We start from the raw sequence: 21,568 nt of genomic DNA, 5'->3' as shown, positions 1-21,568 counted from the left end.
ACGTTTGAGCCAAGTTAAACAATTTAATGGCAATGCTACCAAATACTAATTGAGTGCATGTAAACTTCTGACCCACTGGGAATCTGAAAGTGGTGATCCTAACTGACCTAAAACAGGGAATTTTTACTAGGATTAAATGTCAGGAATTGTATAAAACTGAGTTTAAATGTATTTGGCTAAGGTGTATGTAAACTTCCGACTTCAACTGTAGTATAAATGGTAGTACCTCACTGTTTGAGCAGTTGCTGGCCAGCAACTAAGCAATGACAGCAGTTGTTAGTGAAAGGACTATGGTGCATGTTACATAAGAATGTGTTTAATTTGAAGATGATTTAATTACCATTTGCATGTCCATAATGTCTATGGGTGTGGCTGAAAGGTGAGGACACCCACAACAGCTGAGTGTGAGACAGAACACAAATATGTAGTTCCAGACTTGTGGTGAGTACGCCTCTATATTTTCATCTGAAGTCTGTACTTTGGCTCTTGAGGAACATTAGGAAAGGAATATGGTCCTTGTGTTTAGACCCCACCCCGCCTTACCTCCTGGGCATCTGGGCCCCACCTAACTCTTACTTCAAAAAGAGATCCTTTACGTCAATGGGACATCCTGGTAAAAAAAAACAGCTATTTGACAGTTATGGTTTTGGACTTTCTGTATGGGTGGCTTCTCACGATCTCACTAAACAACGCACACACTTCTACAGTTCACAAAATGTGTCTCAGACACAGTACTATTCACTGTAGCAAAGTACCAAAATGGAATTCCATCTTCATTTGTGTCACATAGCTAGCATTTTGTTTTCCGAAAAGCTCAAAACACCGTTTTTACAACAGTACATCTGCATACAAATGTCAAAAAGTTAATTTGTGTATTTGTCACCATGATTTCTACACTTGGACACATTTGTAAGGAGTTTCCAGGGAGCTTTGAGCAAGTGTCAGCAACAATCTGGCAAAGGCAGAATTTAAAAAATATATACAGCACATAGTACATCATTTCAGAGCTCAGTAAGTCTCCTGACTTTCATTTAAGTTTTGGAACAGTCGTGGTATTTCATTCACAGGTGTAAGGCTTATTATTGGCCAGGCTACACACATGGACACTCATTACTCACTGTAACAAACGTGAATTTCATTCATTTCAGACACAATCCTCAAACCAATGCAATCACAACCGTTCCAACAAGCGCAGACCTCGCACCACAATTGCACACAAAGACCAGAAATTGAATACACGGACCGTTAGCTCAACACACATGGGCAAGATCATTGGCTCTGAGAGGACTTAGCATCTGTCTACTGGGCTCAGGCAACATGATATCTCCACGACAGTCAATGCAAATGACCTGAAATGCATGGAAATAAATAACCATAGTCCTCTGTAGTGGATGGCAAGTAGTTGTAGCTAGCTTAACATGCTACTTGTCCTCAATGCGTTGTCCATGTTGTAGTCAGAGCTTCATTCTGTGCTTCCGTAGTGGATCCCATTTGCAGGGTTGTCCTGTAGACTGTGGTGGGACGTCTCCTCTTGTATCTCTACTGGATCAACAGGCGTCTTGAAGAAATCGGACACATAGAACACCTGTGTTGGGAGAGGAGAGGACAGCATTTCTTATACAATGGAGACTGAAACTGAGGAAACGACTTGCAGTGATACAGTATAAACATGAATGATGTTGTCTCTAAAGGAATGGTAATACATGGTTTGTTCATATGTAATTCCATGCAGAAACATAAGGTGCCCACTATTATGCATTTAACTAGCTACCTGTGTCAACGGGAACAATGAACTACAACAGTGGCTATCAACTTACTTTACGTGTTTACCCTAATCGGCTGGGTCTGTTGTCAATCTGGCAGGGCCAGTGCCCAGGCCTACCCGTGTCTATAACCTATAGCAGTGGTTCCCAACATTTTTTTAACCATGGAACATGATGGGAAATACAATTCGGCGGCCCACCTAAAATGTTCCTACTAATGTATTTAGTGGTAATCACTGCCATCTCCTCTGATCCATACTGCAAATCATCTATTTTCTGTGACAACCTTTTTTACAGATTAAATAGCGATCTGCGCCAGAAAATAGTAAAACAGTTCTTCAGATTTGAATGGTTTGGGCTACAGACAAGCGTTTCTTTGCACGGTAAAAGTGCAGCCACGGACTCAAAGCCATGCTCTGTTTGTTTCTACGGCAGTATAGCTAAGCCCAGAGCCATATATTAAGACATAAATGATTCTGACTAAGCCTAATCAGACTTGCCTGTACTAATGGTTTTCACAGACAAAGTAAAATGATACATATGTAACACCAGCCTGAGCGCACTGGACTTTAAACAACGATACAGACGTAACCATGTGCCATTTCATGTATTGTCTGACAGGCAGTCGTGCTCCCAAATCAAAATTCCATGTGCATTCCACAGGCCACGTTTATAAGTGAGTGTTAAACAGTTTTGTGGCACACATGAGAGTTCCTCAAGGCAAACTGGTTGGGAACCGTTGGCCTATAAGCTAGCTACCCACCGTGAGTATTGCAACTATCGCCCCCAGCAGGAGGCCAGTAAATACATCATTCCAGTGGTGTTTGTAGTCTGAGACGCGTGACAGCCCCACGTAGATGGACGTTGCGATCAGGAAGAACTGGATGGTGGGTCTGAGGAGCCTGGCCCACTCTGTCTGCAGTCTGGCCTGGACGTACAGCTAAAAGAGAGAGGGAAGAAGGACACCATCAACATCACGAAAGGGAGCTATTGCTTAGGGACAGAGAAATAACTGAACTGTTGTAGCATCACTGTATGTAACAATGAGCACAGCATGCCCACTGCTATACTTACTGCTAGAAACAGCATACAGTACATAGAGAAGGATGAGTGACCAGAAAAAAAGGAAAGTCTGTAAAACAGAAGACAAAAAAAAGATTAGGGGAAACTGGGTTTACAGCATCGCAAACATCTTTCGAGCTTGCATTTGCCAGTAGAGTTCAAAGTTTTTCAGTGTCGATTTTGTAGCAATATCTTCTCTTGGGATGTAACCCTAGGAAACCTCTACTGTACCTGGCCTCATCCACCATGTTTTTCTCCCCGGTGCAGGTGAAGTTCTCGATGTAGCCTCCAGCAATGCAGTTGATACGGTCCCACATAGGCTTACACACAGCCAGGAAGTGGGGACGCAGGCGACCAATCGAGTACTTGGCAATGTCCGTCAGGGATTGGCTAGCAGCAGCCCCGAACAGGAAGCTGCCCACTGCTTTGTAGATGCGCGCCACGTAGTTAATCCCCAAGGATGATTTGGTCTTTATATGAGTCATATAGACGCCAAGGCACTCACCACTGACTACCTGTAAAAGCAAGAGAAGTCATCTTTAACTGAGGTGAATCGAATATATTGACATATTGTCTCAAATTATTGTACTTTTACCATAAACATTTAAAACACAAATATCTGATATTTTGATGATATTCTGAAGAGAACATCTGAGAACAGAGCGAAGGTAATGACTTACCACAATCAGTGTGAAAGGGATCATGACTCCACCCAGTAACTGGTAGGATATGGTGTCCTCTTTCAGGGGGTATCTGATGGACTCATCCTTACAGAAGAAACCCCTTTTGAAGGGATGGTGCAGAGGGGTGAGGATCACAAAGGGCAGCCCAACTGGAGAGAGAGAGCGAGAAATAAAGATAGAGATAATCAGAAATAGTCTCCTAGCTCAACCTAGCCTTTGTAAACATACTTTTAAGGTTCTGCTGTAATTCTTTAAAACACGCTGTTGACCAAACCTTCACAGGAGAAAGGAACTTGGTAGGCAAAACCTGATGAAAATCAATATGCAAATAAGGCGTGCTTGTTCATGTTTTCACTTGATTTGATTATACCATTCTCTCCTGCTCTGACCTCCCTCTCACCTTGCCAAATAGCCCACTCAGTACCAAGGTAAGAAATAAAGGTAAAAGTCAATTCAATAAAGGAGGGACACCACACTTTCTTAAATAATAGAGTCTAGAAAGTAAGTGGACAGCACATCAACCCCCATAAGTGGCCAAAAACAATAGGAACATCAGAGAACACCTGTTTCTAAAATGAATGAGCCTTACTACTCTGAAACAGATTGGCAACCATGCTAGCTAGTCGAGGAGTCAGCGCAGGATGTTTCAGTTAAGGTTAGCTGACCTAACTAACGATAACATGATTTGATGGAGATGCTGGTGTAAAAGAGGTCACGTTGCTTGCTTAGTGAGTACCACTACCTCCTGATTCAGCTCACACCGAGGATCGAACCCAGGAGTTCTACCTTGCTAGCACGTGACCGCGTTCCTGAAGCGTCTTACCAGTCGGTGGCTGGCGAAAAGTGGGGGGACACTTCAAGCTGAGGAGTAAGTTTCACACATCCCCATGTGCTACACTGGCATGGATGTCTAAATGCTTCTGACACTCAGTCAGACTCACTCAGGCACACAGTCCAATTCACCTGTAACAGAGTGGATTGCTCTCTTACGCTACACTGCTCTCATCTGCTTTCTCACACTCCACAACATGTTCACAACAATTAGGCCTTCACCAAGAGAAATATGGAAAATCCAGGTCTAACTATACAATAGGATACCAATGAAGAATTCCATGTCCTGATATCTCGTTCAGTCTCTCGAGGTAAGCCATCTCTCTTGCATAATTTATTTGTACCTAGCAGAAGGCTACATATACTATGACCCACTATTCCCAATTCACAGTGTCGGTCTTCATCAGCTTCAAAGTTCAACTAAGTTTGTTGTAAGTTCGAACTAGGTTTGTTGTTTCTTATAATACCCTTCTATTCACCCCGCTTCCTATCTTCACAGCTGAAGTAACTTCATTTGCTATTTGAATCATTCAGGTTACACAACCAGACTTGCTCTATCTTGATTCTGGCCAGTAAAGCACATTCAACCACTGTCGGCAGATTCCAGCCTAAATTAGTTAACTACACTCTTAGAGAAAAAGGTGCTCTCTAAAACCTTAAAGGGTTCTTTGGCTGTCCCCATACTAGAACCCTTTTGGCATCCATGTAGAACTATTTTCTACAGTGGGTTCTACATGGAACCTAACAGGGTTCCTCCTTAAACCAAAAAGGTTTCTACCTGGAACCAAAAATGGTAATCTTATGGTGAAATCCGAAGAACCCTTGTGGAACCCTTTTTTCTAAGAGTGTAGCAGTCACAGGTCTTTGACTAGAGCCTGTCCTGTTGGGGAGTATGGACACAATGTGCCATCCTTCGTTGAACATTCTGAGTGCTTCTAATTGATCACAAAAGGTGGGGAAAATCCAGATATATTTTTTAAGTGCTACACTAGATACTTACTCCAAGTTGCACTTAGGCACAGATTTAGGATCAGTTTAGCCTTAGTCTTAAAACACTGATCTAGGCCAGGGTCTGGCTCATGGTCTCGAACAAGACCATCATTTTTGTAGTCTCTCAACTCACGTGGTTAGCGGCACTAAGTACCTTGACAAGACTTGTCGGAGTTATCTGACTAAGTAGGGGTGAGACAACACGAAAATGAAAGAGAACCTTGCTTTTTAAAATGTGGAAACCGGAGGGACAACATTATTTTTATGATGTTTTGAAGATGGTTGGCTTGGGTCTTGTTTTTTTCACAGAGTTCCGGTTTTGATTCGATCTCTGCTCGACTGAAGCCTGCCTGTGGCATAAACAAATTAGTTTTTCTCATAATAGTAGTGTTGTACTGTCTTTCATCACACGAAATCACAAAATCCTGCACCATCTTTAGTTACACTAAAATATGTCGCAAAAAATACCCAAAACTCAAAAACCCAGTGCTTTGGTGTGATGACCCTTTCGCCAAATCCCTATATTAGAGTAAGTCTATTGAGACCCAGAGCCAGACCCAGACCACGTTTAGATAAACGATCAAGACTAGATCTCCGCAGTCCAGGGATATGAAATGTACCCCAATTTGAGAATTACTCACATACACTTCAGAAAACACACTATGGATAATGGCATAATCATGTTGTGGTCAAATGTAATAACTGAACCCAAGATCTACCCCTCTGACTCTGTTGTTTAATATGCAACCAGAAGAATACATTCAAATCAACAAATACACCTTGTGGGCCTGAATGATCGAATACAATATAGGCTATAGGTTATAAGCTAAGTTATAGCTAAAACTAGAACACAAAGTTATTACCTGGTCAAGACACGGTCAGGACAAACTCGTGGCCCTAGTTCTTATAATATACATCCATACTGTGTGTTGTATGCTATTATAAACCGGGTGGTTAGAGCCCTGAATGCTGACTGGCTGAAAGCCTTGGTAAAACAAAAAAGTCATTTTTACTGTCTGTTCTATTTACGTTGGTAACCAGTTTATAATAGCAATCAGGCACTTCGAGGGGTTTGTGGTATATTGCCAATATACCACGGCTAAGGGCTGTATCCAGGCATTCAGCGTTGCGTCGTGTCTAAGAACAGCCCTTAGCCGTGGTATATTGGCAATACCTCCCCTGCCTTATTGTTTAATTATAACAGTGTTATTGACCACAACATCTCTAGTAGTGGGTGAGGATTGGAATATAACACCCATTCATTCAGAGACTTAGACACTTACTGTTAGATAAAAGTAACCCATGCATAATGTATCCTAACTACAATAGTCGTAATAAAGAGATACCTCCAATAGAACGGGTGTATAGGCTACAGTAGACTAGTGCAGAATAACTTCTCATAGAATAGGAACTCTATAAGGCTTGACACTGCCAACAACGTGGTAAATACGTAGGTTACATACCGAGGATAAAGCAGGTTACGTCGAGAAGGACGAGAGCGATTCTACCAGTCTCAAACATCTTGTGTCTCTGGACTTTTGTCTTTGACAATGCCGTAGACTCCGGAGTGTCCGGCGTCTGTCTGCTTTTTTCGGCGAGATGAGAGACAGCCTATCGGTGGAACATGCCTCGCTATTTGTTCAAAACAACAAAACAAACATAAAAAAGAAAATCAATATTGTAGGGCTTACTAACCAAAAACAGGTAAAACAAAAAAAAAGTATCAAGGGGGCTACTGTCTAATCAACAATCAACTATTCCTAAAACCACGTTTTCATTTCATTACCTTTTAGAATCCGCACAACCCAACTTCATAATATAACGGATTCTTAAGCAAAAACAAAAGACGCTCATAAACTCCTGGACCTTCCAGTAAAATACACCAGTGATAAGACAGGCAGGCCTCTGGCTGTGATTATGATAGGGAGGTGGGATCAGGTGAAGAGCCTATCGCGTGCTTGCTAGGAAATACGACAGCCGTCGCCCGATGTTCGACTCGCTCCACCCCTCCCTCTAGCTATGCAAAGTAGAGGTTACATCATTGCAGGAAACTCCACTGCTTGATTGTGGGAAACGTGTTCAAAGGAACAAAACCAACTATTATCAATTCATTTACTATGATTATATTGACCCTTAGAAGGATGATGAAAATAAAGGTGACAATAGAGATGAAACAATCTGTCTATAGCCTATGTGGCAAGTATACCTTTTTATTGAGGTTCTACCAAGCCAAAGTGTTCTATCCTGTGTCGAAACATGTCTGACTATGGATTACTGGCAGGGGTGAGTACACACCAGGTATCTCTGTGCCTCCTGCAAAAACAACACAACAAGAAACAACACACACTCACACACTGACACACACAGGAAGAGACAGAGAGATGTGGTTTTGAAATATTGACTCTCCCAATGTATTAATGCAAGACCAGAAACACCAGAAACACTGAAATACCTGCAATTGCTCATCTATGCCCAAATCATATAAAAGGCTAGGATGGTGCATGCAATCAGCATTCTTTTAACTACTTGATCCTTCTATCCAAGTTATGGGCTCCAGGTCGGTTGGTTGGTTGGGTCCCAGCCAGTTCCTCTTGGTTTGTGGGTAAAGCTTGGGTTGTGGCTACTAACATGGTTTTATCTATTAGATGGGTAACACAGAATGTTTGGGAACCCACTGTGCTTAAGTATCCAAATGTGGTCATTTGTTTGCCAAGATATTTTATTCAGTGTCCACCAGTTTTAAGAAGAGGGAAGTACCGTAGGCCTAAATATGAATATGCTTAGACAGTCTGTTTCTCTAAAGTCATATTTCAATTCATATAACTAAAACCTTTAAAGCATTATGACCTTGTATTACATTGTCACGCCCTCATGTGATTTGGGTTGGGCATTCTATGTTTTGTTTTCTATGTTTCTTTATTTATGTTTTGGCCGGGTATGGTTCTCAATCAGGGACAGCTGTCTATCGTTGTCCCTGATTGGGAATCATACTTAGGTAGCCCTTTTTCCCTCCTTTCAGTGTGGGTAGTTATCTTTGTTAGTGGCACTTAGCCCTGTAAGCGTTGTTACGTTCCCCAGTTTCTGTGTTCTGTTTTGTATTTGAGTGTGTGTTTCAGGAGATGGCTTCCTGAAGTACTCCCCAACCAGCTGATTGGTCAACCCCAGGCTAATTGGTGATTGGAGCTGACCCCGCCCCCTCGTCAAGAAGCAGCTGACACTAATCACCATTGCCACCTGAAGATAAAAGCCAGTGTTCTGCCCCAGGAGATTGAGAGAGAGGAGAGAGAAGAGAGATGAGATTTGGAGTAGAGATTTAGAGGTTGAGAGAGAATTGAATATTTTGGAAAGATCGAGAGAAATTAGATTGTGATATAGTGTTGGTTGTGTATCAGAAAGTGTGGTATGTACTGTTGTTGTTGGTAGCAGTTTTGCTATGTCCTGTGTTTGTGAGTGTTTGTGAAATCATTAATAATTACTCTGTTTCATTTGTTCCCAGGGGGGAAGGAGAAGGCACTTTGGGAGTGCTTAGGCAAGAGGCCCGCGGGCATACATATACCCGTAGTATATTTACTGTCTAGGCACACTAGGTAAGACCTGGGCGGACCACCCCCTGTATTTTGGTTAGGGCACCAAGTGGTGCTAAGTTAGGTAAGTTAAGTGGGTAGGCAGGTTAGATAGGAGAGGGGGAACTTTGATATTTACTTTCTTTGCTTTGGTTCCGTCCAGCCCCTTTTCCCCATATTACCGTGTAAGAAAATAAATCCTAGTAAACGGTAAATTCTGCTTTTGTGTCATCCTTACTCGCACCTACAGTCCATACCTCTTGCACTTCAGAGAGTTGAGTTGTAGCAGGGAGTTGCGTTCCCTCTTCCCAGAGGCGTGCGTAACATAATGGGGGCTCATCCGGGATACCATTAAACCCACCGGACCCTGCTGCACTGAGCTCTCTGTGGTTAGTGATTGAGGTGTGATGGTAGGTTGTGAGTTTGGATGACTTGTTTAGTTTGTGTTTTCAGTAAATTGTTGTGTACAAGATGGCTGCCTCAGCCATCTCCAAGTTCATTGAAGCGCCCTCTATTGATTGTTTGGTGAGGTTTCGAAAAGTAGACCTTATAGCTATAGCTGACCATTATGGATTTGTTATCCCTGAGAAAGCCCTAAAGGCTGAGCTTTTGGTGCTAGTCAGGGAGGGTTTAGTGAGAGAAAGAATTCTCTCATTGAAAGGAGAGGAGACGGGTAGACTTTCCGATGCCAAGTCGGAGGACAGGGCAGAGGAAGGGGTTGCTCGTACCCCCTTTACATTGCCTCGATTCGATCCTTTATCTTCTGCTTCAGGTCGTTCAGACGGGACCGCTAGGCTGAAGGTGAGGCTGGCCCGGTTAGAAATGGAGCAAAAAGATAAGGAGAGACAGATGCATTTTGATCTTGAAATTAGGAAAATAGAAGCCGACAAGGAGGTGAGGATCCGACAACTGGAGATAGAAGCTGGCTCCAGTACGACTCCAAAAGCTGCTCATCATCAAGCCCACTTTGATGTAAGTAAAAATATAGCTTTAGTCCCTCCATTCCGAGAGTCGGAAGTTGATTCCTATTTCTCTGCGTTTGAGCGTGTGGCCGCTGCGCTGCATTGGCCACTCGAGGTTTGGCCGCTCCTGTTACAATGTAAATTGTCTGGGAAAGCCCAGGAAGTAGTAGCTGCTCTCTCGCTGGAAGACAGTTTACACTATGATACAGTTAAAACTACCGTGTTGCGGGCTTATGAGTTGGTGCCTGAAGCTTATAGACAGCGCTTCAGGAACCACAAGAAACCCTCTCACCGTACTTTTGTTGAGTTTGCTAGGGACAAAGAGTCTCTGTTTAATCGATGGTGTTCAGCCAGCAAAGCTAACACCTTTGCTGATATTCGGGAGTTGATGCTGTTGGAGGATTTTAAAAGTAACCTCCCTGATAGAATTGTAGTTCATTTAAATGAACAGAAAGTGGTGACATTGGCCCAGGCAGCAGTGTTGGCAGATGAGTACGCTTTGACACACAAGACTGTCTTTGGTGCACCTCGTTTTGAAGGTAGACTGATTACGTCATCAGTGCCTCATTCAGGTCGCTTTTCCTCTGACAAGCCTTTTCATGAGATCCGAGAATGTTTTTACTGTCACCAAAAGGGTCACGTGATTGCGGACTGCCCAGTTTTGAAAAATAAACCGAAACAGTCCCAGTCACTGTCCCCAAAAAGGAAAAGTTTGGGTTTAGTCAAGTCTTTGGCTCGTCCGTTGGTCCGAGGTATTGATTCAGCATTTGAGAAACCGGATCCTGTTTATGCTCCGTTTATTTCTGCCGGTTGTGTTTCCTTAACTGGAGAACAAGCTGATCAAAAGCCAATTAAAATCTTACGAGACACCGGGGCGGCGCAGTCAGTAATTATTACTGATGCTTTACCCTGGTCTCCTGAAACGTATTGTGGCTCGCATGTTATATTACAGGGGATAGAGACAAAAACAGTACCTGTACCATTACACTGGGTCCACTTAGTGTCAGATTTGGTATCAGGACGTTTCCGTGTTGGTGTAGTGTCTACACTGCCAGTAAAAGGAGTCACATTGCTATTAGGGAATGATATTGCTGGTGGTAACGTTACTCCTGTGTTAGAGGTAGTAGACAACCCAGAAATCAAAATTGCAGATGAGAAATTGGTTCAAGCATTTCCACATGTTTTTCCTGCTTGTGTCTTAACGAGGGCACAATCTCGCAAGCTTGGAGATGTGGTGGATTTGGCTAGTTCCATTTTTGAGAATGTTGAAGTAGAAGACAATGCACCGAGTATTCCTTCTGCAAGTCCGACAGTTTTTACTCCTGTAAAAACTAAGGAAGGGGACTGCGAAATCGCACCCCAATTACATGACATTCTTTTGTCTGTCACCCCTGAGAAGGTGATTGAATGTCAAAAAGGAGACACCAGTCTTCGTAAGTGTTTTGCTTCGGTAATTTCCATTGAAGAAGCTAAAACTAAAGAAACTGCCTACTTTATGGAAGCAGGAGTTTTGATGCGTAAATGGGCAGCTCATGACACCGTTAATGACTGGAGTGAAGTGTGTCAAGTGGTTGTTCCTACACCGTTCCGACAGCAGGTGCTGTCACTCGCCCATGACCAGGCGTGGTCTGGACATTTGGGGATCACAAAGACTTATAACCGGGTCCTTCGTCATTTTTTTTGGCCAGGTTTGAAGTCTGACGTGGTCCAATTTTGTAAAACATGTCACGTATGTCAACTCACTGGGAAAGCCAATCAAACAGTTCCTAGAGCACCGCTCTACCCGATTCCTGTGGTGGGGGAACCGTTTGAAAGAGTGATAGTTGATTGTGTAGGTCCGTTGCCGAAAACCAGGTCAGGTAACCAGTTCCTACTAACAATAATGTGCAGTGCTACTCGATACCCAGAGGCTATTCCTCTCCGTACTATTACGGCTAAGACTGTGGTGAAGGCACTGGTGAAGTTCTTCTCTACGTTTGGACTCCCTAAAGTAATCCAAACTGATCAGGGATCCAACTTCATGTCCAAAATGTTTTCAAATGTGTTAAAGACATTGTGTATTTCCCATCAGGTCTCAAGTCCGTATCATCCAGAGAGTCAAGGGGCTCTCGAACGCTGGCATCAGACGCTGAAGGCAATGCTACGCAAGTATTGTATGGATACCAGTACCGATTGGAATGAGGGGGTGCCCTTTGTCCTATTTGCTATTAGGGAAACGATACAAGAGTCCTTAGGGTTTAGCCCTGCTGACCTTGTGTTTGGACATACCCCAAGGGGTCCGCTGAAAGTGTTGAAGGAGCATATCTTATCTCCTACACCCAGTAGCGCCCCTAAAAATGTGTTGGATTATGTCAGTAAGATGCGGGAGAGACTGCACGCCGCATGTGCGTTAGCCCAAAAGTCTCTTTCCTCTTCGCAAAAACGCATGAAGGTGCATTATGACAAAAAGGCTGTTGGCCGTTCTTTTGCACCAGGGGATCAAGTTTTAGTTTTGTTGCCAATTCCTGGCTCATCTCTGTCAGCACGTTTTTCTGGACCATATTTGGTGGAAAAGAAACTCAGTGACACAAACTATGTGATAAAGACCCCAGATCGAAGGCGTTCTTCCCGTGTGTGTCATGTTAACATGCTAAAAGAATATTATGTACGTGACTCTCCACACAGCTCCTCAAGTAAGCCGGTCCAGCCCGCCGTCTCCAGTGTGGCTGCGGTGGTGCTGAAGCCTGGCTGGGACCTAGAGGAGGATAAGGAGGATGGGTTGGAGTTACGCCATACGTTACAGCAGTGTGAACGCCTATGTAATTCAGAGATGCTGAAGAAGTTACCCTCTCAAATGGAACATTTGGATAACGATCAAACTAAGGACCTTATCCTATTGATAAACAGTTTTCTCAGTGTGTTTCAGGACGTTCCAAGTCGCACGTCCATCTTGGAACATGACGTGGATGTGGGCAACGCTGCTCCTATACGTCAGCATCCGTACCGGGTTAATACAAAGAAAAGGGAGGTAATGAAAAGTGAGGTAGCTTATTTATTACAGAATGACATGGCAAAACCCAGTAACAGCTCCTGGAGTTCCCCATGTATTCTTGTTCCTAAGCCTGACGGTACGTCCCGCTTATGCACGGACTATCGTCGAGTAAATGCAGTTACAAAGTCTGATTCTTTTCCTCTACCTCGATTAGATGACTGCATTGATAGAATTGGCTCTGCTGCTTACGTTAGTAAGTTAGATTTGTTAAAAGGTTATTGGCAGGTGCCTCTGACCTCTAGAGCTTCTGACATATCGGCTTTTGTTACGCCTGATAACTTTGTACAATACACTGTGATGCCCTTTGGCATGTGTAATGCACCTGCTACTTTTCAGCGTCTAGTTAACATTGTGTTTGCAGATGTGCCAAATTGTACTGCATACCTTGATGATGTGGTGATACATTCGTCTACTTGGTCTGATCATCTCTCCACTTTGAAAAGTGTGTTTCAGCGGTTGGAGAATGCTTCTTTAACCCTCAATTTGGCCAAGTGTGAGTTTGGGAAGGCTACGGTGACTTACTTAGGGAAACAAGTGGGACGAGGTCAAGTGCGCCCAGTAACTGGCAAGGTGGAGGCAATTGTTGCTTTTCCTGCTCCCACGACTCGACGCCAGTTGCGCAGATTCCTAGGGATGGTAGGGTACTATCGTACATTCTGTAAGAATTTCTCGACGGTAGTAGCTCCCCTTTCATCTCTGCTTAGTCCCAAGGTACCATTTAGGTGGTCCAAGGACTGTAACCATGCGTTTGAGTCCGCTAAAGCGCTACTTTGTAGTGCCCCAGTGCTTGCCGCCCCCAACTTTGACAAACCTTTTAAGTTGGAGGTTGACGCTAGTATAGTGGGGGTGGGTGCGGTTCTCTTACAGGAAGATGAAGACGGAGTGGATCGGCCCGTCAGTTTCTTCTCCCGTAAGTTCAACTCGTGTCAGTCAAGGTACTCCACAATTGAACAAGAGACGCTAGCTTTATTGCTAGCCTTACAGTTCTTTGAGGTATATGTGGGATCCAGTGCCTTTCCTGTAATGGTCTTCACGGACCATAATCCTTTAGTGTTCTTAAAGCAAATGTACAATCAGAACCGCCGCCTTATGCGGTGGGCTCTGATTGTACAAGGATATAATGTACAGATAGCCTATGTGAAGGGCTCAGCGAATGTGGTTGCTGACGCTCTATCACGGGTTTACTAACTGGGGAAGCGTTGGTTTTTGTTATTACAAACTGTATGTTTGCAATTTTTGTGGTGGGCGTGTTACGTTCCCCAGTTTCTGTGTTCTGTTTTGTATTTGAGTGTGTGTTTCAGGAGATGGCTTCCTGAAGTACTCCCCAACCAGCTGATTGGTCAACCCCAGGCTAATTGGTGATTGGAGCTGACCCCGCCCCCTCGTCAAGAAGCAGCTGACACTAATCACCATTGCCACCTGAAGATAAAAGCCAGTGTTCTGCCCCAGGAGATTGAGAGAGAGAGGAGAGAGAAGAGAGATGAGATTTGGGATTTGGGATTTGGGATTTGGGATTTGGAGTAGAGATTTAGAGGTTGAGAGAGAATTGAATATTTTGGAAAGATCGAGAGAAATTAGATTGTGATATAGTGTTGGTTGTGTATCAGAAAGTGTGGTATGTACTGTTGTTGTTGGTAGCAGTTTTGCTATGTCCTGTGTTTGTGAAATCATTAATAATTACTCTGTTTCATTTGTTCCCAGGGGGGAAGGAGAAGGCACTTTGGGAGTGCTTAGGCAAGAGGCCCGCGGGCATACATATACCCGTAGTATATTTACTGTCTAGGCACACTAGGTAAGACCTGGGCGGACCACCCCCTGTATTTTGGTTAGGGCACCAAGTGGTGCTAAGTTAGGTAAGTTAAGTGGGTAGGCAGGTTAGATAGGAGAGGGGGAACTTTGATATTTACTTTCTTTGCTTTGGTTCCGTCCAGCCCCTTTTCCCCATATTACCGTGTAAGAAAATAAATCCTAGTAAACGGTAAATTCTGCTTTTGTGTCATCCTTACTCGCACCTACAGTCCATACCTCTTGCACTTCAGAGAGTTGAGTTGTAGCAGGGAGTTGCGTTCCCTCTTCTCAGAGGCGTGCGTAACAAGCGTCACGGTTGTGTTCTTCGTTTGTTGTTTTGTTGGCGACATTTTCTAAATTATAAAGGAATATGACCGCTCACTACGCTGCGCTTTGGTCTTCCTTTAACGACCACCGTGACATACATATTCACACACAGTTATAAAGCCAAAAATATTACTTTCATTGAGTTGAGAGTCCATAGCAGGCATAATCTGAAGCTGACAGTCTCAATACAACAAAGACAGTAAAATATTATTCTGACCTCCCTGCTTTCAGACTCAGTACAGGAAGGAAGATGGCAATAGAGGACATATAATGAGTTAGTATGCCTACTTAACATCACCATTTTTTAAAAATGTAATCAAGTTTCTGTCATGTCATGACAAAGTTCATGTCTCATCCCTATACTCTCCCTCATCAGGCCCTGTGTTAAGTCTGTAGAAGGAGAAAGACATTGTTCTCTCAACAAAACCCAGAGGATGTCTCTCCTCTCCAGGTGTCAGATGCTCCTGGATCTCCTGTGGGAAGAATAGCTCCCCAGGTGGCTGTGAGAGACCTCGCTCATGGCCTTGGTCTGCATACACATCTTATACTTGTCTGGCGGCAGCTCGTCTGCACACTGCTTCTCATACCACAGGTGGAAGAGGCCTCGGGAGGGAGAGCGAATCACCATCAGTGTAACGATCGTCGTCATATTCCTCCTCGGATGAGGAGGAGCATGGATCAGACCAACACGCAGCGAGGTATGTGGACATAATGATTTATTAGACAAAACGACGAAACACAAAATAACACTTTAGAAAAACAAAATAACAAAACGAACTAAACAGACCTAAACTTACGAACTTACATGAAACGAAGAACACACGAACAGGAACAGACAAACCGAAAACAGTCCCGTGTGGTAACATGTACTGACACGGAAGACAACCACCCACAACAAACAATGTGAAACAACCTACCTTAATATGACTCTCAATTAGAGGAAACGCCAAACACCTGCCTCTAATTGAGAGCCATACCAGGCAACCCATTAACCCAACATAGAAAACACATAACATAGACTACCCACCCAAAACTCACGCCCTGACCAATTAAACACATACCAAACAACAGAAAACAGGTCAGGAACGTGACAATCAGCTTGCTGTGCAGGTACTTTCTGTACAGGTGAACATCCTCCAAACCTCAGCCTTTGGTGTTCCGGTCAAACCCACCTGTGCAGATCACAGATACAAATTGACAAAATAAATCAGTCAGTCAGTCAGTCAATGAAAAAACATATTGTTATCACATAAAGAACCCAGTGTAATGTATTATGCCTTTTTGGCTGCATTTACACAGGTATCCTGTGTGAACACAGCTTTGGAAGGGATTTCCACACCCAGATGTCGTAAGGAGACTGACCAGTTGTTATTGAATAGAAGAGAGGGGCTGTGATTATTGTAGATAAGAGATGGATTGTGCTGGCTGAAGAACAATGGGTGGAACACTATCACCTAAAGTTAGAAAAACAAAGTTAGGGACTGCATCACAGTGTTGTGGCGTTACTTCAGACTGTGTCATTACCGGCCGTGACCGGGAGTCCCATAGGGCGGCGCACAATTGGCCCAGCGTTGTCCGGGTCAGGGGAGGGTTTGGCCGGGGGGCTTTACTTGGCTCAGCGTGCTCTAGCGACTCCTTGTGGTTGGCCGGGCGCAAGCAGACTGACTTTGGTCGTCAGTTGAATGGTGTTTCCTCCTCCTTGGTGCAGCTGGCTTCCAGGTTAAGTGAGCGGGTGTTAAAAAACACGCTTTGGCAGATCATATTTCGGAGTACGCATGAGTCGACTTTCGTCTCTCCCGAGCTCCAGTGGGGAGTTGCAGCAATGAGACAAGATCGGAATCCATTAGAAATTGACAGATCCATTGACAGAAATACTGACAGACAGATTGATAGATCGTTACCCTTTTTGAAAAAAAAGGTGCTTTCTAGAACCTAAATAGGTTTTTTGGCTGTCCCCATAGGAGAACCCTTTGAATAACCCTTTTAAGTTGCAGGTAGAATCCTTTTAGGTTTCATGTAGAACCCTTTCCACAGAGGGTTCTACCTGGAAGCAAAAAAGGCATCTACCAGGAAACAAAAAGGGTTCTCCAATGGGGACAACTGAAGAACCCTTTTGGAACCCTTTCTTCAAAGAGTGTAGGAGCCCCCATTCCTCACCGGGATCTGCATTGAGTCTGCAGGATGTAAAGAAGTCCAGGGTAAAATGGATGTCGACGTCGCAGAAGAAGAGCAGCACATTGTGGCTCCGCCTCCAGGCCCGCATGCCCAACTCAAAGCCCCGCCGACGAGATAACCCCTTGTTCAGCTGGATCAGCGTGAAGTTCTGGGAACTGGGCCTCCCTGGTGGGAGGGGAGTGAGTGGGAGAGTTCTGCTGAGGTCATCTAAATCAAGGATGGGACCCTTTTTTTCAATTTTTGCCTAAAATTACATACCCAAATCTAACTGCTTTTAGCTCAGGACCTGAAGAAAGGATATGCATATTATTGATACCATTTGAAAGGAAACACTTTGAAGTTTGTGGAAATGTGAAATTCATGTGGGATAATATAACACATTAGATCTGGTAAAGGATAATACAAAGAAAAAAACGTGTTTAAAAATAAATAAATTGTACAATCATCTTTGAAATGCAAGAGAAAGGCCATAATATATTATTCCAGCCCAGGCACAATTTAGATTTTGGCCATTGGTGGCGGCAGTGTATGTGCAAAGTTTTAGACTGATCCAATGAACCATTGTATATATGTTACAAATATTGTATCAAGACTGCCCAAATATGCTGCACATATCAGATATGTCTATGTCCTGGGAAATGTTCCTGTTACTTACAACCTTATGCTAATCACATTAGCCTACGATTGAACTTAAAAACACTTCCCCATATTCACATACTGTACACTAGCCCTGTCTGTGGTCAAACAACTGCTGCTGCTCTCTTTTCACTCCAGTCCTTCTGGTAATCCTTCCTGTATCTGTATGGATATTCAACAATCAGGAGATGAGATATGATTCTAATTCCTCTCCTTCTAGTCTCCCAGCACCAGAGAGGCTCTGCAGTACTCCCTGGTTCCTAACGCTTGAGAGGACGTGCTGATTAAAAAACATGAACTGTTATATCACACTGAAGTTGTATACTATATATACAAAAGTATGTGGACACCACTTTCAGCCACACCAGTTGCTGACAGGTGTATAGAACCGAGCACACAGCCATGCAATCTCCATACACAAACATCGGCAGTAGAATGGCCTCGCTGAAGAGCCTAGTGACTTTCAACGTGGCACCGTCATAGTATGCCACCTTTCCAACAAGTCAGCTCGTCAAATTGCCTGCTAGAGCTTCCCCGGTCAACAAATGCTGTTATTGTGAAGTGGAAACGTCTAGGAGCAACAACGGCTCAGCTGCGAGGTGGTAGACCACACAAGCTCACAGAATGGGACCGCCGAGTGCTGAGGCACGTAGCGCGTAAAAATCATCTGTCCTCGGTTGCAACACTCACTACCGAGTTCTAAACTGCCTCTGGAAGCAACGTCTGCACAATAACTGTTCATCTGGAGCTTCACAAAATGGGTTTCCATGGCCGAGCAGCTGCAAACAAGCCTAAGATCACCATGTGCAATGCCAAGCATCGGGTGGAGTGGTGTCAAGCTCGCCTCCATTGGACAGGAGCAGTGGAAACTCGTTCTCTGGAGTGATGAATCACGCTTCACCATCTGGCAGTCCGATGGACGAATCTGGGTTTGGCGGATGCCAGGAGAATGCTACCTGCTCCAATGCATAGTGCCAACTGTAAAGTTTGGTGGAGGAGGAATAATGATCTGGGGCTGTTTTTCATGGTTTGGGCGAGGCCCCTTCGTTCCAGTGAAGGGAAATATTAAAGCTACAGCATACAATTACATTCCAGACAATTCTGTGCTTGCAACTTTGTGGTGGCAGTTTGGGGAACGCCCTTTCCTATTTCAGCATGACAATTCCCCCGTACACAAAGTGAGGTCCATACAGAAAGGGTTTGTGGAGATTGGTGTAGAAAAACTTGACTGGCCTGCACAGAGCCCTGATCTCAACCCTATCGAACACCTTTGGGATGAGTTGAAACACCGACTGCGAGCCAGGCCTAATTGCCCAACATCAGTGCCCGACCATTTGCGCTGCATGAGGCAAGTGGTGGTCACACCAGATACTGTCTGGTTTTCTGATCTACGCCCCTACCTTGTTTTAAGGTATCTGTGACCAACAGGTACATATCTGTATTCCCAGTCATGTGAAATCCGTAGATTAGGGCCGAATTAATTTATTAATGACTGATTTCCTTATATGAACTGTAACTCAGTGAAATCTGAACATGTGGCAAGTTGGGTTTATATTTTTGTTCAGTATATTTACATTATTACAGTATTCAGAAAATAAGATGATTAAGTTCACAGGATCCAGCTCTACGGTGGAATGTTTGTGTGTGGGTGCATGTGTGGGTGTGTTTTGTTAGTCAACGTTGACTCACACCACACTTCGCCCTTTATAGGCCAGATAGAGGCTGAACTCATGAAAGATCAAATCAAATCAAATGTATTTGTCACATGCGCCGAATACAACAGGTATTACAACGGCATTTCACCTTACAGTGAAATGCTCACTTACAAGCCCTTAAGCAACAATGCAGTTTTAAGAAATATAAGTGTTAAGTTAAAAATAGATAAGTAAAAAAGAGCAAATAACAAATAATTAACGAGCAGCAGTAAAATAACAATAGCGAGACTATATACAGGGGGGTACCGGTACAGAGTCAATGTGCGGGGGCACAGGTTAGTCGAGGTAGTTGAGGTAATATGTACATGTAGGTAGAGTTAAAGTGACTATGCATAGATAATAAACAGAGAGTAGCAGCAGCGTCAAATTGGGAGGGGGGGGGGGGGGGGGCAATGCAAATAGCCTGGGTTGCCATTTGATTAGCTGTTCAGGAGTCTTATGGCTTGGGGGGTAGAAGCTGTTAAGAAGCCTGTGACCATTTTTAGGGCTTTCCTCTGACGCCGCCTGGTATAGAGGTCCTGGATGGCAGGAAGCTTGGCCTGGGCCATACGCACTACCCTCTGTAGTGCCTTACAGTCGGAGCCAGTCAGGATGCTCTCGAGACACCCTTGGAGAGTGGGGTCACGGCCAGGGTCAGCCATTATCAAAGCGACCCTGGAGCAATTAGGGTTGCAGTACCTTGCTCACTTTGTGTATGTGGGTCTTTTTATGTCATCAGCTGAATTAGTAAAAACTCCATACTCTTGTTATGCTGATACTGTACAGTGCGGTACATTTATGATTAAAAAGCTCCGGTTATTATGCGTATGCTTGCAATCTTGTTGAGCTGAGCTTTGCATTGAAACACTATAACAATTTGTAAATGCAGTGATATTGGCTTTGATCCTGTTGTAGGACAGCCACCAAAGAGATGAACATATGGCTCTAATTTGGATGAAGGTATGCATCTTTATCCAATGAAGGGATCTGAACTGGAATACCATATCTACACACGTATAACCAAAACGATACTGAGATTCCTATTTAACTAACACATGTCTCAGATTCACAGTTTGGTATTAGCGTTCAGATATTACTCAGAGACAAACAAGTCTGCAATCCGCAAACCCTCAATAACTCAATACTTCTTCTTTAATATGAAACTGTGTATACTTTACTCACCAGCTCTCCATCTCCCGGGATCGCCACATAGCAGAGATAAGACAGATCCAACATCATTTAATAATCTCCATGCATCTCCCTCAAGGGTAAGCTAACTTACTGCAGAGCCCAGAGCTGCCCTCATATTAGCCTGCAACAGAGCTCTCTCTCTCTCTCTCTCCCTTGCTCATACTCTGTCTCTCTCTCTCATTAGGACCCCTGAGAGACAAAGAGCGAGCTGAAATGGCCCTGTCCGGCTGAGCACACTGCTGCTGAGTGCACCCTCGGTCTCAGCCTTCCTCTACCCTGACTCCCCCCTCCCTCTCATCTCTCGTTCTCACCACGAGAGCCGTGTTTTTTAGTGTGGGGGGGTGTATCAATAGTCTAAAGTGGCTTCCTTTCCTACCCAGTTCATTCACCTCCCCCTTATGATACCAATGAAAGGAGATTGGGAAAGGAGATAAGGAGAGAGGACTATTTGGACACAACCTGAGCTCCCATCTCTAAGATCTCAAACTCCTTGTCCTCATTTTGAAACCCCCCTTTTTAAATATTCAGTCTCTCTGACTGTGAAGTCTAATTAGTAGTGGGAAATGGGGAAATGACTTCCGAATATTCTGACACCCTATACTAAAATTCTTACTAGATAATTGGTAGCTGTATAATCAAGTGGGATGAAAACTTACATGCAGTATCTACATTCCAATTGAGTTCTACTGGATGAAACATATTTGTCAGAGAGTGATTATTGTTTAATTTTGATAAGACCATTATTAAAGAGTTTTTGTTCAAATAAAGACATTCAGATTTAGAGATGACCTGTAGGATAGGAAAGTAGCAGAGCTGCATATCACCACAAGTGGCCTACAGAAATAAGACTTCAGATGTTACTCTTCGGTTTT

The 21,568-nt window shown here is 43.8% G+C and overlaps 1 protein-coding gene and 1 long non-coding RNA gene across 3 annotated transcripts; one reads left to right on the top strand and one right to left on the bottom strand.

The window, feature by feature from the left end:
- Window positions 1-296: 296 nt before the first annotated feature.
- Window positions 297-7,232, bottom strand: LOC129853819 (phospholipid phosphatase 1-like). Of its 2 annotated transcripts, XM_055920236.1 has the most exons (7): window positions 7,116-7,232; window positions 6,793-6,961; window positions 3,506-3,657; window positions 3,057-3,340; window positions 2,838-2,895; window positions 2,527-2,703; window positions 297-1,585 (listed from the first exon to the last, which is right to left on the bottom strand). In XM_055920236.1, exons 2-7 carry the CDS (start codon window positions 6,848-6,850, stop codon window positions 1,463-1,465), a joined length of 852 nt encoding a protein of 283 aa, XP_055776211.1. In that variant the 5' UTR covers window positions 6,851-6,961; window positions 7,116-7,232; the 3' UTR covers window positions 297-1,462. The 2 variants fall into 2 exon arrangements, with proteins under 2 accessions (XP_055776211.1, XP_055776210.1); XM_055920235.1 differs by having other exon boundaries at window positions 6,793-7,232.
- A 135-nt stretch (window positions 7,233-7,367) lies between these two features.
- Window positions 7,368-21,540, top strand: LOC129853823 (uncharacterized). The gene is made up of 3 exons (XR_008759186.1): window positions 7,368-7,612; window positions 20,691-20,773; window positions 20,881-21,540. It is a non-coding gene; the product is annotated as an uncharacterized LOC129853823 (long non-coding RNA).
- The last annotated feature ends 28 nt before the right edge of the window (window positions 21,541-21,568 follow it).

Source organism: Salvelinus fontinalis, chromosome 4, assembly GCF_029448725.1.
Source record: "Salvelinus fontinalis isolate EN_2023a chromosome 4, ASM2944872v1, whole genome shotgun sequence".
Lineage (NCBI taxonomy): Eukaryota > Metazoa > Chordata > Actinopteri > Salmoniformes > Salmonidae > Salvelinus > Salvelinus fontinalis.
Note: the sequence above shows the minus strand (reverse complement) of the source record. Positions and strands in the feature narration are given on the sequence as shown.

Excerpts from the sequence above, each read along its gene's own strand:
- LOC129853819 (XM_055920235.1), bottom strand. The coding sequence starts at position 6,850 with ATGTTTGAGACTGGTAGAATCGCTCTCGTCCTTCTCGACGTAACCTGC. Across the intron at positions 2,704-2,837 it reads ACTGTATGCTGTTTCTAGCA|CTGTACGTCCAGGCCAGACT; the intron begins GTAAGTATAGCA and ends TCTCTCTTTTAG. Across the intron at positions 1,586-2,526 it reads CGATAGTTGCAATACTCACG|GTGTTCTATGTGTCCGATTT; the intron begins GTGGGTAGCTAG and ends CTCCCAACACAG.